At 47.5% G+C, this 15,303-nt stretch overlaps 1 protein-coding gene across 1 annotated transcript in view; it reads right to left on the reverse strand.

Annotated features, from left to right (window-relative positions):
• The window catches only part of LMF1 (lipase maturation factor 1), a 214,089-nt gene that overhangs the window by 18,339 nt on the left and 180,447 nt on the right, over positions 1-15,303 (reverse strand). The window contains exon 7 of the mRNA XM_073648433.1: positions 4,046-4,229. Coding sequence (XP_073504534.1) covers positions 4,046-4,229 — 184 coding nt within the window. The remainder of the gene's footprint in view (positions 1-4,045; positions 4,230-15,303) is intronic.

Consider the following 15,303-nt stretch of genomic DNA (forward strand, 5'->3'; position numbering starts at 1 on the left):
AGTGGTTTCTGTATAAATCTGGATGCAGGGAGCTCCCCCTAGTGGTTTCTGTATAAATCTGAATGCAGGGAGCTCCCCCTAGTGGTTTCTGTATAAATCTGAATGCAGGGAGCTCCCCCTAGTGGTGGCTGTATAAATCTGTATGTAGGGAGTTCCCCCTAGTGGTGGCTGTATAAATCTGGATGCAGGGAGCCCCCCCTAGTGGTGGCTGTATAATTCTGGATGCAAGGAGCCCCCCCTAGTGGTGGCTGTATAAATCTGGATGCAGAAAGCTCTCCCTAGTAGTCTGTATATACTGTAAATCTGGATGCAGGGAGCTCCCCCTAGTGGTGGCTGTATAAATCTGGATGCAGTGAACTCCCCCTAGTGGTGGCTGTATAAATCTGGATGCAGGGAGCTCTCCCTAGTGATGGCTGTATAAATCTGGATGCAAGGAGCCCCCCCTAGTGGTGGCTGTATAAATCTGGATGCAGGGAGCTCCCCCTAGTGGTGGCTGTATAAATCTGGATGCAGGGAGCCCCCCCTAGTGGTGGCTGTATAATTCTGGATGCAAGGAGCCCCCCCTAGTGGTGGCTGTATAAATCTGGATGCAGAAAGCTCTCCCTAGTAGTCTGTATATACTGTAAATCTGGATGCAGGGAGCTCCCCCTAGTGGTGGCTGTATAAATCTGGATGCAGTGAACTCCCCCTAGTGGTGGCTGTATAAATCTGGATGCAGGGAGCTCCCCCTAGTGGTGGCTGTATAAATATGGATGCAGGGAGCTCCTCCTAGTGGTTTCTGTATAAATCTGGATGCAGGGAGCTCCCCCTAGTGGTTTCTGTATAAATCTGAATGCAGGGAGCTCCCCCTAGTGGTTTCTGTATAAATCTGGATGCAGGGAGCTCCTCCTTAGTGGTGGCTGTATAAATCTGGATGCAGGGAGCTCCTCCTAGTGGTTTCTGTATAAATCTGGATGCAGGGAGCTCCCCCTAGTGGTGGCTGTATAAATCTGGATGCAAGGAGCCCCCCCTAGTGGTGGCTGTATAAATCTGGATGCAGGGAGCTCCCCCTATTGGTGGCTGTATAACTCTGGATGCAGGGAGCTCCCCCGAGTGGTGGCTGTATAAATCTGGATGCAGGGAGCTCCCCCTAGTGGTGGCTGTATAAATATGGATGCAGGGAGCTCACCCTAGTAGTGGCTGTATAAATCTGGATGCAGGGAGCTCCCCCTAGTGGTGGCTATATAAATATGGATGCAGGGAGCTCCTCCTAGTGGTTTCTGTATAAATCTGGATGCAGGGAGCTCCTCCTAGTGGTTTCTGTATAAATCTGAATGCAGGGAGCTCCCCCTAGTGGTTTCTGTATAAATCTGGATGCAGGGAGCTCCTCCTAGTGGTTTCTGTATAAATCTGAATGCAGGGAGCTCCCCCTAGTGGTTTCTGTATAAATCTGGATGCAGGGAGCTCCTCCTAGTGGTGGCTGTATAAATCTGGATGCAGGGAGCTCCTCCTAGTGGTTTCTGTATAAATCTGGATGCAGGGAGCTCCTCCTAGTGGTTTCTGTATAAATCTGGATGCAGGGAGCTCCTCCTAGTGGTTTCTGTATAAATCTGGATGCAGGGAGCTCCCCCTAGTGGTTTCTGTATAAATCTGGATGCAGGGAGCTCCCCCTAGTGGTTTCTGTATAAATCTGGATGCAGGGAGCTCCTCCTAGTGGTTTCTGTATAAATCTGAATGCAGGGAGCTCCCCCTAGTGGTTTCTGTATAAATCTGAATGCAGGGAGCTCCCCCTAGTGGTGGCTGTATAAATCTGTATGTAGGGAGTTCCCCCTAGTGGTGGCTGTATAAATCTGGATGCAGGGAGCCCCCCCTAGTGGTGGCTGTATAATTCTGGATGCAAGGAGCCCCCCCTAGTGGTGGCTGTATAAATCTGGATGCAGAAAGCTCTCCCTAGTAGTCTGTATATACTGTAAATCTGGATGCAGGGAGCTCCCCCTAGTGGTGGCTGTATAAATCTGGATGCAGTGAACTCCCCCTAGTGGTGGCTGTATAAATCTGGATGCAGGGAGCTCTCCCTAGTGGTGGCTGTATAAATCTGGATGCAAGGAGCCCCCCCTAGTGGTGGCTGTATAAATCTGGATGCAGGGAGCTCCCCCTAGTGGTGGCTGTATAAATCTGGATGCAGGGAGCTCCCCCTAGTGGTGGCTGTATAACTCTGGATGCAGGGAGCTCCCCCGAGTGGTGGCTGTATAAATCTGGATGCAGGGAGCTCCCCCTAGTGGTGGCTGTATAAATATGGATGCAGGGAGCTCACCCTAGTAGTGGCTGTATAAATCTGGATGCAGGGAGTTCCCCCTAGTGGTGGCTGTATAAATCTGGATGCAGGGAGCTCCCCCTAGTGGTGGCTGTATAAATATGGATGCAGGGAGCTCACCCTAGTAGTGGCTGTATAAATCTGGATGCAGGGAGTTCCCCCTAGTGGTGGCTGTATAAATCTGGATGCAGGGAGCTCCCCCTAGTGGTGGCTGTATAAATATGGATGCAGGGAGCTCCCCCTAGTGGTGGCTGTATAAATATGGATGCAGGGAGTTCCCCCTAGTGGTTTCTGTATAAATCTGGATGCAGGGAGCTCCTCCTAGTGGTTTCTGTATAAATCTGGATGCAGGGAGCTCCTCCTAGTGGTTTCTGTATAAATCTGGATGCAGGGAGCTCCTCCTAGTGGTTTCTGTATAAATCTGAATGCAGGGAGCTCCCCCTAGTGGTTTCTGTATAAATCTGGATGCAGGGAGCTCCTCCTAGTGGTGGCTGTATAAATCTGGATGCAGGGAGCTCCTCCTAGTGGTTTCTGTATAAATCTGGATGCAGGGAGCTCCCCCTAGTGGTGGCTGTATAAATCTGGATGCAGGGAGCTCCCCCTAGTGGTGGCTGTATAAATCTGGATGCAGGGAGCTCCCCCTAGTGGTGGCTGTATAAATCTGGATGCAGGGAGCTCCCCCTAGTGGTGGCTGTATAAATCTGGATGCAGGGAGCTCCCCCGAGTGGTGGCTGTATAAATATGGATGCAGGGAGCTCACCCTAGTGGTGGCTGTATAAATCTGGATGCAGGGAGCTCCCCCTAGTGGTGGCTGTATAAATCTGGATGCAGGGAGCTCCCCCGAGTGGTGGCTGTATAAATATGGATGCAGGGAGCTCCCCCTAGTGGTGGCTGTATAAATCTGGATGCAGGGAGCTCCCCCTAGTGGTGGCTGTATAAATCTGTATACAGTGAGCTCCCCCGAGTGGTGGCTGTATAAATATGGATGCAGGGAGCTCACCCTAGTAGTGGCTGTATAAATCTGGATGCAGGGAGCTCCCCCTAGTGGTGGCTGTATAAATCTGGATGCAGGGAGCTCCCCCTTGTGGTTTCTGTATAAATCTGGATGCAGGGAGCTCCTCCTAGTGGTGGCTGTATAAATCTGAATGCAGGGAGCTCCCCCTTGTGGTTTCTGTATAAATCTGGATGCAGGGAGCTCCTCCTAGTGGTGGCTGTATAAATCTGGATGCAGGGAGCTCCTCCTAGTGGTTTCTGTATAAATCTGGATGCAGGGAGCTCCTCCTAGTGGTTTCTGTATAAATCTGGATGCAGGGAGCTCCTCCTAGTGGTTTCTGTATAAATCTGGATGCAGGGAGCTCCTCCTAGTGGTGGCTGTATAAATCTGGATGCAGGGAGCTCCTCCTAGTGGTTTCTGTATAAATCTGAATGCAGGGAGCTCCCCCTAGTGGTTTCTGTATAAATCTGGATGCAGGGAGCTCCCCCTAGTGTTGACTGCAGGGAAATGTGAAGGGAATAAAGGTTACGCTATATCAGAAGAAATAAATCTAAAAATAAAGCTGTAGAACCCCTTTTAGATTCAGATATTACAATCTGGGTGAGGGTGGATGAGACCTTGGATTTTTTTATATATTTGTTTTTCACTGTCATCATTGGAGGCACCAACAGATATTATTGGATGGTTTCGATAACAAGAGGGTCCCCCCCCCCCCCCATAAGACCATTATTAGTGCACTGGTCCATTGCATGACTTACCGTAGCTCCTGGTTGGCCACTCTCCAGCTGACGTCTGACTCTGGATTTTGGACACTTGGTGTTTTGCTGAACCATCCTTGGCGCTGAACAGGAAGCGGAGGCTGGCATCATCAAAACAGGCAATACTTGGCACGATGGTCAGCCAGTTTAGGAAGCTGAGGTTACCACTGAGGATCAGTAGCACCTAGTAAAAGAGAGAAGAGAGCGGAGAGGTCTGTAGGCATGAAGAACGGAAAACCACTTGTTAAAGGGACTCGGCGGCATGCCTTCCATCCACGTAAGGGAAGACCAGGCAAGGAATGGCCGACCTCCACGCCATGGGACAAGATTAAAGGGTCGATGGGAAATACCATCTTCTTGCTTGTCTTTTAGGCTCCTATGTCTGAAGCCTTGAGGTCCCCTGTATTGAGGGACGCTAAGTGTTGGGTATATATCAGCCAAAGGAACATTGCGCGTCAAAGATGGTGAACTCAAGATGGTCATTGTGCACCCGGAGGAAGATGAAGAATTCTTCGAGACATGGGTCAACCTTACTATTTGAACGATGTGGGGCTCTAAAGTTTTTTTTTCCCCGAGCTGGCCGATCTCCACCACAGGATTCTTCCAGGGTGTTGGGAAAAATGGTGGATGAAGGACTCAAAGAAAATGTGGAAGAGAAAGATGAAATGTTGGGGAAAACAATGGATGGGCCATTTCTCCCGAACTCCCCATACATATGGACACTCTTTTTGGAAGAGTGTGCATATGTTTTGAATTGGAAAAGGAGAATAAGCTGCTGCCAGACTCCTCTGGCAGAAGCTTAGAATTCAATTTGTCTGATCCTTTTTAACATGCCTGAGCCTTTGATTCTCCGGCATAAGGGTTGAATAAAGATAGGTCAGGTGGTCCCGCCAAATTCGGCTGATGTTTTTCTATTGTGTATGGCCACCTTAAAGGGGTTGTCCCTTGAGAGATGGGAGGCGAGGCCAATGTGAAGTCTGACGTCTGAGTTAAGAGGCGCTGGATAACCCCCTTGAAGGCAGAGGAAACACGGGTCACGGTTCTGTCCAAAAAGGGAAAAAAAATTCCTTTATAGGGAGATATTAAGTGTTTGCAGCTGCCTACCTTGACATGGGGGGGCCTCACAACTCTTCTGCGCACCCTGGGTGCAACAAGTCAATGTCAATGTTCCTGATCCAATGATACTAGAAAGTTGCCGATGCGTTACCGTAAGGTACCGCCATTTTAAGTCGCCAATCAGCGCTGGAAAATACTTTTCCACTACATTTTCCATTGGATATGTTCACCGAAGCACCATCCCCCAGTAATGACGGGGTTAACACTAAAAGTGTTGACTGTTAAATCGGGTAATAAATAAAAGTGAGAAGAGGAAAAAAAAATAGTTTCTTGCTCATAAGATTAATCTTATTCCATCATTTGGGGCCAAAACAGAAAAATTCTTTGCAGAATGCCAGGGGCACTTGTGGGGCTTTCTTTTTTTGTTTTTTTTTTAATGGAGGGCTTTCCTGGCTGGGATATGTCAAAGTCACAGCCATTAATTTGACACGATGCTAGCTCTGGGCTGGGCAACGCACTTTTGGAATATCGGCTCCGGGGTCTGCTCCACGGCCAACAGAAGGGGGCTCAGCGGCTGATTCACGGGCTCCCACCCTACGAGTGGGTGGTGAGTTCTCTCAGCAGACACCTCGTAATTGCACCACAGTCCTTAACCCTTCTTGGGCAAAAAGTCACATATATAGGTATAAATTCATCTTTTTCACCTGCTCCTGGAGACATTGCTTATCTCGAGTACTCCATAAAAAAATCCCCCATTGTTCCAAAGTTAACCCCTATCCATAGGATTCGAAATAACTTACTGATTGCTGCGGTTCCGACCCCTCGAGAAAGGGACTTTGGATTCCAAAAAATCTGGGCTCCAAAGAGCCCCTTTTTTGAGTGGAGGTGCTGCTGGAAAAAGCAGAGTCCAACTTCAGGTGATCGCCGGAAATGTAGTCACAGCCGCACAGGCCAAGAACTTGAGGGTGGGAATGGGAAGCGAATCGATGTGCATTTCCCATTGATTGGCCGCGCATTCGCAGCTCCGCTCCATTGAAGACGGGACCCCCAGCAATCAGTAAGTTGTCCCTTACCCTATTGATTGGGGATAGCTTTTACCTCCTCTGAGACCTCTACCAATGCTGAGAATGAAGGACCCCCAGCCCTAGTGTAATGCTGTGCCCTCTTTTTTGGTTTTCCATGCACAGCCACGCTGCAGCTGTGCTGGGGCCCCAACTGCTGGGCCCCCCCAGAGATCCTAAATGTAAAAGTGACCTCAGGTCTGTGGACTCTTCATTCTCCGGAACCAGTGAAGACCCCACTCATCATAAAGTGGTGGTATATACTATCAATAAGACTATATGATGAGAAAACCCCTTTAAGAACTGGCTAATTAGTATAAATACTGCCTGGAAAAATCAATTAGCATAAGCGCAGAAATATGGCATTGAGGACGAATTTTATGGTCAAAGATGAAGATTGAAGAGCCTCCAAAAAAAGAATCAAGTTGAAAATCTTCTACCGTTTTGTGTCTACAGCTTCTACTGTATGCAGATTGATGTGTCTCCATGGTAACAGACTACAAACAAACCATTCGTGTAGTCTGATCCTGTAGTCGTCTTACAGCACCTAGTACCAGATTGGGAGGAGTTTGGATACTACCTTATTACAGTAGATATATGTTTCGCACACGTCGAGGAAGGTAGAGAAGGAAAAAGAACAGAAGTACCGTTGCTATATGTATTTATTTAAAGGAACATTCCCCCTAAAATTGATGCTAGGCCTAGAGAATGCCCTTAAGAGGGGTGGGGAGTATGAATTTGTGTGTCATTCTCTGTCTTCTCATGGCTGAATGATGGCTGACCTCCTTGTTCTGGACATACATGACCTGCCAGTGTTATACATGCGAAACGCGTTGATCTCGTACCCAAGCAATATGCGAAGCATAAGTATAATGACTTGTAAAGGGGGCCATCCACAAACAATGGAAACACTCACACTAGCAGGAGAGATTGTAAGGAGAGCTGCGTGCCGATTACAGAGAGTTTTGATAAATTATGTAACTGTTGTTATGTGATTTCTCTATTCTCTCCCGCTGAGGAAGAATGTAAAGCGACTCTGCCCATGAAAAAAAACAAACACTGATATATCCTTAGTATGGAGACTTTCCACAAAATCAGAAAAAAAAACAACCCAGTTGAATAGGAAGACTGTCACAAAAGTCACCCGGGATGAAGCATAACAAAGGGTGAAACCTCCTGTGCTCATGGTGACAAGTGATCGGTTTCCCTGCAGCACTCTCGCAGGAGATATGAGGTATTGCAGATCTCCTATTGAAATTAAAGGGTTGCCTAGAATATTTAGTTAAAAAAAAAAAAGCTAAAAGCAGACACGTAGTAAAACATTTTTTTTTAAAAATTAATCTTTTTGATGGGGATTAAAAAACTCCACTGGTCATTGCTTACTTCCGTGCAGTGATAACGTCACATACATGCCAGAACTTCCGCCGAGGGCAGCGGTCAGGAGATGTCATCGCTGTAAACACGCACCGATGGGGACCAGCAATAGAGTTGTGAGGCATTAAAGAAGCAGGTATTAGTTATTTTTACTTTTTCACCCGTTAGACATGTTTTTATTTAGCTATTTATTATTTAATTCCCCTTTAAATTCAAAGGGAGATGCAGATGTAATTCCTCACTCCTCCTGCGGGAGTGCTGTTGAGAAATTACACACTTGCTGCCAGGTTCCCCAATAGATTATAGGTGATGTACACTTATACAGAACTTTTCTTGCTGGCATATGCTCTAGCTTTTGCAGAAATTAAGACTTTCTTAATAGATTTTTGGAAAATAGGTTTTCTAATGTAAACAACCTCTTAGAAAATTCCCCACTATAAAAAAAAAAAAAACCCCAAACCCTTGACTCGGGCCCATATTGAGAGGTGAAGCCCTCCTTGCTAATGCCTTCGCCCTCCCCCCTCATAACACGGCATTTAATCATACACACTATAATGAATCGCTCGGACTCGTTAACGAGTGGTCCCCGTGCGGTGATTCCCGTCTCCAGACGATCGGCGATGGTGGAATATTGCTGACCAATTACCCCCATCATATTACAAGCACTTGCCCCTTCCAGGGGGGTAATGTCAGCTGAAATAGCAAGGGGAAAAATTCAATATGTTTCTCCATAAAAGCAAACAGAAGCCATAAAGCGGCCGCGGCGTACGAGCTGCTGAAACAATAACGCCCCTGATGGAAGACGTGCCGCTTCATTTCCAGACTGAGACCCCATAACGAGCATTTCCTCTCTCTGCTCATAGTCTAAACTGCTGCCATTAATGGGCCGGGGTAACATGGCGGGGTGCGAGCAATCAGCCGGGCAAGAGCTTGACATTTAATGCAACCTGACAATTATACAGGAGCAATATATCGGTATGGTTCTCATATGCATCATAAAAACTGGTGGCGGCACTGGTCACGGAGGACGCCTGGGCACTGGCGATATGGCCATGCTGTTATGGCTCATCCATAAAGAGATAGTACACATAAAGGTCAACTTATTGCAACTGGTAAGTGACCTATTTGCCTATTATAGGCAACACGGGGGCACCGAACCAGAGGGGCCATATACCGGCCGCCCCGAACCAGAGGGGCCATATACCAGGAATATCCAACAAAACCTGCCGTATACCGGAAACGGCCCACGAGACCTGCCGTATACCGGAAACGGCCCACGAGACCTGCCGTATACCGGAAACGGCCCACGAGACCTGCCGTATACCGGAAACGGCCCACGAGACCTGCCGTATACCGGAAACGGCCCACGAGACCTGCCGTATACCGGAAACGGCCCACGAGACCTGCCGTATACCGGAAACGGCCCACGAGACCTGCCGTATACCGGAAACGGCCCACGAGACCTGCCGTATACCGGAATTATCCACTACTAGTCAATGGTTTTGAAAAGGTGTTACCTAAAATGATAAAACATGGCCGCTTCCTTCTCACAGCGGCACAGGTTGTGGTATTGCAGCTCAGCCCCATTCACTTCAGTGGAGCCCCCTACAGTCTCTATTCCTTGCTAATGATGAGCGATACTTGGAGGCCCCCCCCCACCGTTCGACTGTCTTCCATCTTGAAACCTGGACTTGATTTCTATATCTGTTCCACAGACCATGGAGCGGTGTCGCCATAAATCCTGGTTGTGGGCAGAGGATGATGATAAATGACGTGACCGGTGAGACATCTTCAGAGAACGTCTCGGAGCCTCTTCTATGAGGTGAGATACGGGAGTCGTTGACGAGCTTTGATCTTGTAATTAGATACTGATCATCGAGCCCCGGACTGGACATTGTTCTACCGTCACGCTGCCGGCGCACATATCATTGATGTCGCCATCTTAAGGTGAGCCCAGATTTATGTTGGATCTCAGGAATGTGAAGAGTCAGACTTTAGCAGATATTTCTTATTTCTAAGCTATGTCTTCATCTTATAGGGGTTCTTCCCTTTGGACCATCCATAAACGTAAGAGGGGTCTCAAAAATGTGTCCCTCAGGGATTGGTTGTAATCTGGTGTAATGTGTTCAATCTCCCTGCACTGCCCCCAGAGGAGAAATAAAGTATTACACCATGTCCATTTAAATCAATGGGTTGTCTGAGTAATGCAGGTCCTTCAGAAGAAGAGACGCTCTTCGTAAGCCACTCTCCATACTGGCCAAAAAATGAGGATCCCCTCCAATTAAAGGGATTGTCCTCTACTCATGACTTATCCGTAGGATAGGTCATCGATATCACATCGGTGGGGGTCCTATATTTGTAACTCCCACCGATAAAGTGTTGGCTCCATTATGGATGGTCTTGATGATGTCCATGGTCAATCTGCGTCCATTTTCTGGTTACATCTTCTCCAGCTGCAAACTGGTAAATACTCCATGGGGATCTGAGCTCAGCGGCTCTGCCTGGGGTCCGACTCCTATGTGAATGGAGCACTACTACTCAGCATGTGCAACCACTTCCAGCTCTGCCTATAGGAGTGGTGGTCGCACATGCTCAGTACAGCCGCATTCACTTTGGACACTTTGAACCCCGTGTTTGGGGGTCTCTTCAGTTGGACACTATGATTATACACTCCGGTCGTAGGTGATAAATGTTTATGGGACACTATGGCATTAATGATATAACATGGAATATCCAGGGTCCCGAGGACTCAACGGTTCCTCAGCCCGAGGACTCGAGGGGTCTAGAGTGGGTGAAGGGTCTGCACCCAAGACGTGAAGGTGCTGGTACCCGCCCGGCTGTATTTATTAGGCGCAGCATTAATCGAAGTAATTGTGTAGGTGCTGCGAGGTTATAAAACCACGGCATGTCTAATGAGGGAGCACCTTACAGAGGAGAGCCGGGGTTTTAATCTAATAATGTCACTTTTATGGATTATGACTGGAGTTTTATGGAGTGTGCTATGAAATGCTGGGGATTCATTGCTCTCGGTGGATTAATTTGGAAAAAGCAGTTTTTCCTGGTTTTAGGCCCGAAAACAATTATTTTTCTGTGTATGTCCCTCTCAGTCACTGTACACAGGTCCCTCCACCGGGAAACAACAAATGACTGAATGTCGGCATCTTCATGTGTCCTCGGGAGGAGAAGGCAAAGACGTGATGAGAGGAGAACGGACGGCTGCTGGTCTGTGTGAGGAGGCTGGGGGTCAGACAAGAAGATGTCCTGGGAGGAGAAGACCCGACTGTCACCGGACATCTCCATCATCTACTGATGTACTGTGTATGTGGCATCTACAGACAGCAGAACATGGCAATGTGGTCTACATAGCACGGCCTATGTGGTGTATGGCATGGCAGGCAATGACCTGTACCGCGCGGCGGGCACGGACCTTACCTGTACCGCGCGGCGGGCACGGACCTTACCTGTACCGCGCGGCGGGCACGGACCTTACCTGTACCGCGCGGCGGGCACGGACCTTACCTGTACCGCGCGGCGGGCACGGACCTTACCTGTACCGCACATACTGACCTGTCCTGAGCAGACGGTACAGATCAGCTAGGGTCTAAACACATTTACGGCTGCAAGATCAGACCTGAGTAATTTCTTGAATAAATAGTCCTCCCAGCAGGTACACACCGTACACACCGCACCATCAGCTCCTGGATTGGATATAGTGATGTCATCACTCCTGGTGCAATGATGTCACTTAAAGGAATTGTCTCGAGGACACACGTTGTCCATACGCTCTTTATTAAAGTGCAACTTTTTGTACTTGGCAACGATTGCAAAAATCTTCTATTGTTTCCCGTCTGTGGCTGTGCTTAGTCCTTCCTGCGGCCACAGTGACTACAGCAAAGCTTGTGTAGACTGATTCTGCGGTCAGGACCCCCCATTTTCCACCTACGTCTTGCAGCCATATGATATTGGGGCAGATGGGGAGAGAATGACTGCAAGGTCAGACTACATAGCGTTTGTTTGTAGTCTGTTACCATGGAGATACAAAGGTTTGTAAATGAGCTGTTTGCAAAAAAATCTATCACTTTTTAAGTAATTATATTTTAAAATCATTTGAACAATAAAAAAAGGCTTTAACTTAAAGGGAGGTGTCTAGCATTGCCGGTTACCTTTTTAAAGGTGTATTTTTAGTAGAATGATAATATTTTTCCCATTGTAGTGGACGGTGTCCGGCACCATGGGAGCCATAACTCAATTACCGCCAGCATGGGTCCGGTTCCCTTCTGGGGGCACACTGATCAGTCCGGGGACTTCAGGGCTTTGCTTTGATACAGATGAAAGCCGGACCGATGCACACAGATACGTTTCAAAGTAAACTCGACACCCGCAGGTGCTCAGACACACAACCACAACCAGCTTATTCCTGAGTATTCATTTAGGTCCTGAACTTTTCTCGGCCGGGGGTGACAGATGTAACAGGTTTTTCTTAGCTCTTTAAACTCGCCCCCCATCCTGCAGCTAAGGCTAAAGGGATGTAACAATATAGGGGAAATCGGCGATGTACGGTATAGAACAATTTGGCAATAGGGGAAGCAATCAGCTGGCCAATTACAGTGTCTGTAACGTGTAAATGAGGAGAGGTTGTAGTGACAACTATTGGCCCATAACATAAATGTCCAATCTCTCCATTAAGGTAATGGAGGGAGAGCGACTGCAGGAAACTAGGGAGAGCGACTGCGGGGAACTAGGGAGAGCAACTGCAGAAAACTAGGGAGAGCGACTGCGGGGAGCCACTGTGGGGAGCTGGGGAGAGCGACTGCAGGGAGCTGGGGAGAGCCACTGCAGAGAAATAAGGAGACAAGCTGCAGGGAACTGGGAGAGCGACTGCAGGGATCTGGGAGAGCGACTGCAGGGATCTGGGAGAGCGACTGCAGGGATCTGGGAGAGCGACTGCAGGGAACTGGGAGAGCGACTGCAGGGAACTGGGAGAGCGACTGCAGGGAACTGGGAGAGCGACTGCAGGGAACTGGGAGAGCGACTGCAGGGAACTGGGAGAGCGACTGCAGGGAACTGGGAGAGCGACTGCAGGGAACTGGGAGAGCAGCTAGAGATATAGGGAGAAGAGCTGCAGGGAACCGGGGAGGGCAACTGCAGGGAACAATAGATGATGTCCCATAGAAATAATGTAGCCCACTTTATGTACTTTACACAATATTTTATGCTTAGAATCCTTTTTGCTGTCAATATGTCTGCTTGCTGTAAATTAAAAAGAGGAATTTTTGTTCACATCCTGAGGTTGAAAAGCAATACATAACTAATTACTCTCACAGCTGACAGCTTATACCCACTGCAGACAATCCTCTGTGAGCTAAATGCATAGGAAGCACAAGCCTGATAGTGCAACGTAGGCAGCACGGTGGCTCAGTGGTTAGCACTGTTCGGTGGCTCAGTGGTTAGCACTGCGGCCTTGCAGCGCTGGGGTCCTGGGTTCAAATCCCACCAAGGACAACATCTGCAAGGAGTTTGTATGTTCTCCCTGTGTTTGGGTGGGTTTCCTCCGGGTTCTCTGGTTTCCTCCCACACTCCAAAGACATACTGATAGGAATCTAGATTGTGAGCCCCTATGGGGACAGCCATGATAATGTCTGTAAATTGTCTGAATTGTAAAGCACTGCGGAAAATGTTGGCACTATATAAATAAAAATATTATTAAATAAAAAGATTATTATCAGCCAGGAGACATATTATACAATCGTATTGCGGGATACTGTTAGGCTCATTGGAAAGTCTGATGACGCTTGTACAGAAAGTCATTAGAGTTTGCCCTTCGTTTTATTTATGACCTACATGCAGGGACTGGCTGTACTGACGCGTTTCACTCTCGCTCCTCATATTTGTGTTTTTATTTGTAAAGCCAAACTTTATTCTTCCATTAGAGACCTGGATATTAGTTTAATCCGTACCCACATAGACGAACCCAAGAATAGCCCCCGGAACATTTCACACCTGCTCCACCAAGTGCGGCTCCAAGTAGAAAATATTTAACTTTTTCGTTTACAATTCAAGAAGAATTCTGTCCTGTCTAATAATTTCCAAGAAACCTCAGTCCCAGATCTTCTTTACAGAAATGTTACATTTAAAGGGAAAATCTTACACCAGGCCTAATATCGCTTCATGTATAAGATGGGGCTGTGTACATACATTACATTACTTATCCTGTATTATACCCCAGAGCTGCACTCACTATTCTGCTGGTGCAGTCTCTGTGTACATACATTACATTACTGATCCTGAGTTACATCCTGTATTATACTCGAGAGCTGCACTCACTATTTTGCTGGTGCAGTCACTGTGTACATACATTACAATACTGATCCTGAGTTACATCCAGTATTATACTCCAGAGCTGCACTCACTATTCTGCTGGTGCAGTCACTGTGTACACACATTACATTACTGATCCTGAGTTACATCCAGTATTATACTCCAGAGCTGCACTCACTATTCTGCTGGTGCAGTCACTGTGTACATACATTACAGTACTGATCCTGAGTTACATCGTGTATTCTACTCCAGAGCTGCACTCACTATTCTGCTGGTGCAGTCACTCTGTACATACATTACATTACTGATCCTGAGTTGCACTCACTATTCTGCTGGTGCAGTCACTGTGTACATAAATTACATTACTGATCCTGTACTGATCCTGAGTTACATCCTGTATTATACTCCAGAGCTGAACTCACTATTCTGCTGGTGCAGTCACTGTGTACATACATTACTGATCCTGTACTGATCCTAAGTTACATCCTGTATCATACTCCAGAGCTGCGCTCACTATTCTGCTGGTGCAGTCACTGTGTACATACATTACATTACTGATCTTGAGTTACAACCTGTCTTATACTCCAGAGCTGCACTCACTATTCTGCTGGTGCAGTCACTGTGTACATACATTACATTACTGATCCTCTACTGATCCTGAGTTACATCCTGTATTATATTCCAGAGCTGCATTCAGATTAAACCATGAGGGACTGAAGGGAGATTTCAGCTCTGAATCCCCTGAGTGCATCATACAGATGTTGTGGTGCAGCCTTATTACCCCGCTGTCTGGGGCAGACATAATACAAAATCCGCTGTGAATGATGAGGAGGAGACTGTCGTCTGATCCGAGCTGGAAACGAGCGCTGCTCTGCAGGGGAGGGTGACACAAAGGCCAGGAACCTCTCCTGTTTACTTCCCCTCCATCCATTACTGTCAGGCCCATCCCAGGCTCTATCCGCAGGTCAATATTATCCTTCCCACACGCTGATCTGTGAATTCAGCTCTGGCATTATGAGAACTACTACTCCCATCATGTGACTTCAGATGCCACAATTGTCTTTTACAGTTAACTTCAAAGATAACAGTAGCGTGCTGCTGTCAGGACATGTTGGGAGTTGTAGTAATGAATCCGGTGGAGAGCGATGTTTTATGCCTCTGGAAGCTTCTTATATACGTTCTAGTCTACTGAAGTGCAGAACTACAACTCCCAGAATGTGACCTGACATGTTCTGTGTTGACTATCCCTTTGTCAAGGATGTCAAACCTGTGTCTCTCCAGTGCCACAGCCTACATCTGTCATGGCATCCTCGTGTTTTATTAAAGGAGATGCTGAGAGTTGTAGCTTTGAAACAACTGGAAAGTCACAGGTTAGTCATGCTTAGAGGGAGCTACACATCTGCAAAGACTTATAGGGAGCTGTCCATGTGCGGTGACTTAAAGGGAGCT

The sequence above is a fragment of the Phyllobates terribilis genome, unplaced genomic scaffold (assembly GCF_046119375.1).
Source record: "Phyllobates terribilis strain yellow unplaced genomic scaffold, ASM4611937v1 Scaffold_9__5_contigs__length_417890890, whole genome shotgun sequence".
In the NCBI taxonomy this organism is placed as follows: domain Eukaryota; kingdom Metazoa; phylum Chordata; class Amphibia; order Anura; family Dendrobatidae; genus Phyllobates; species Phyllobates terribilis.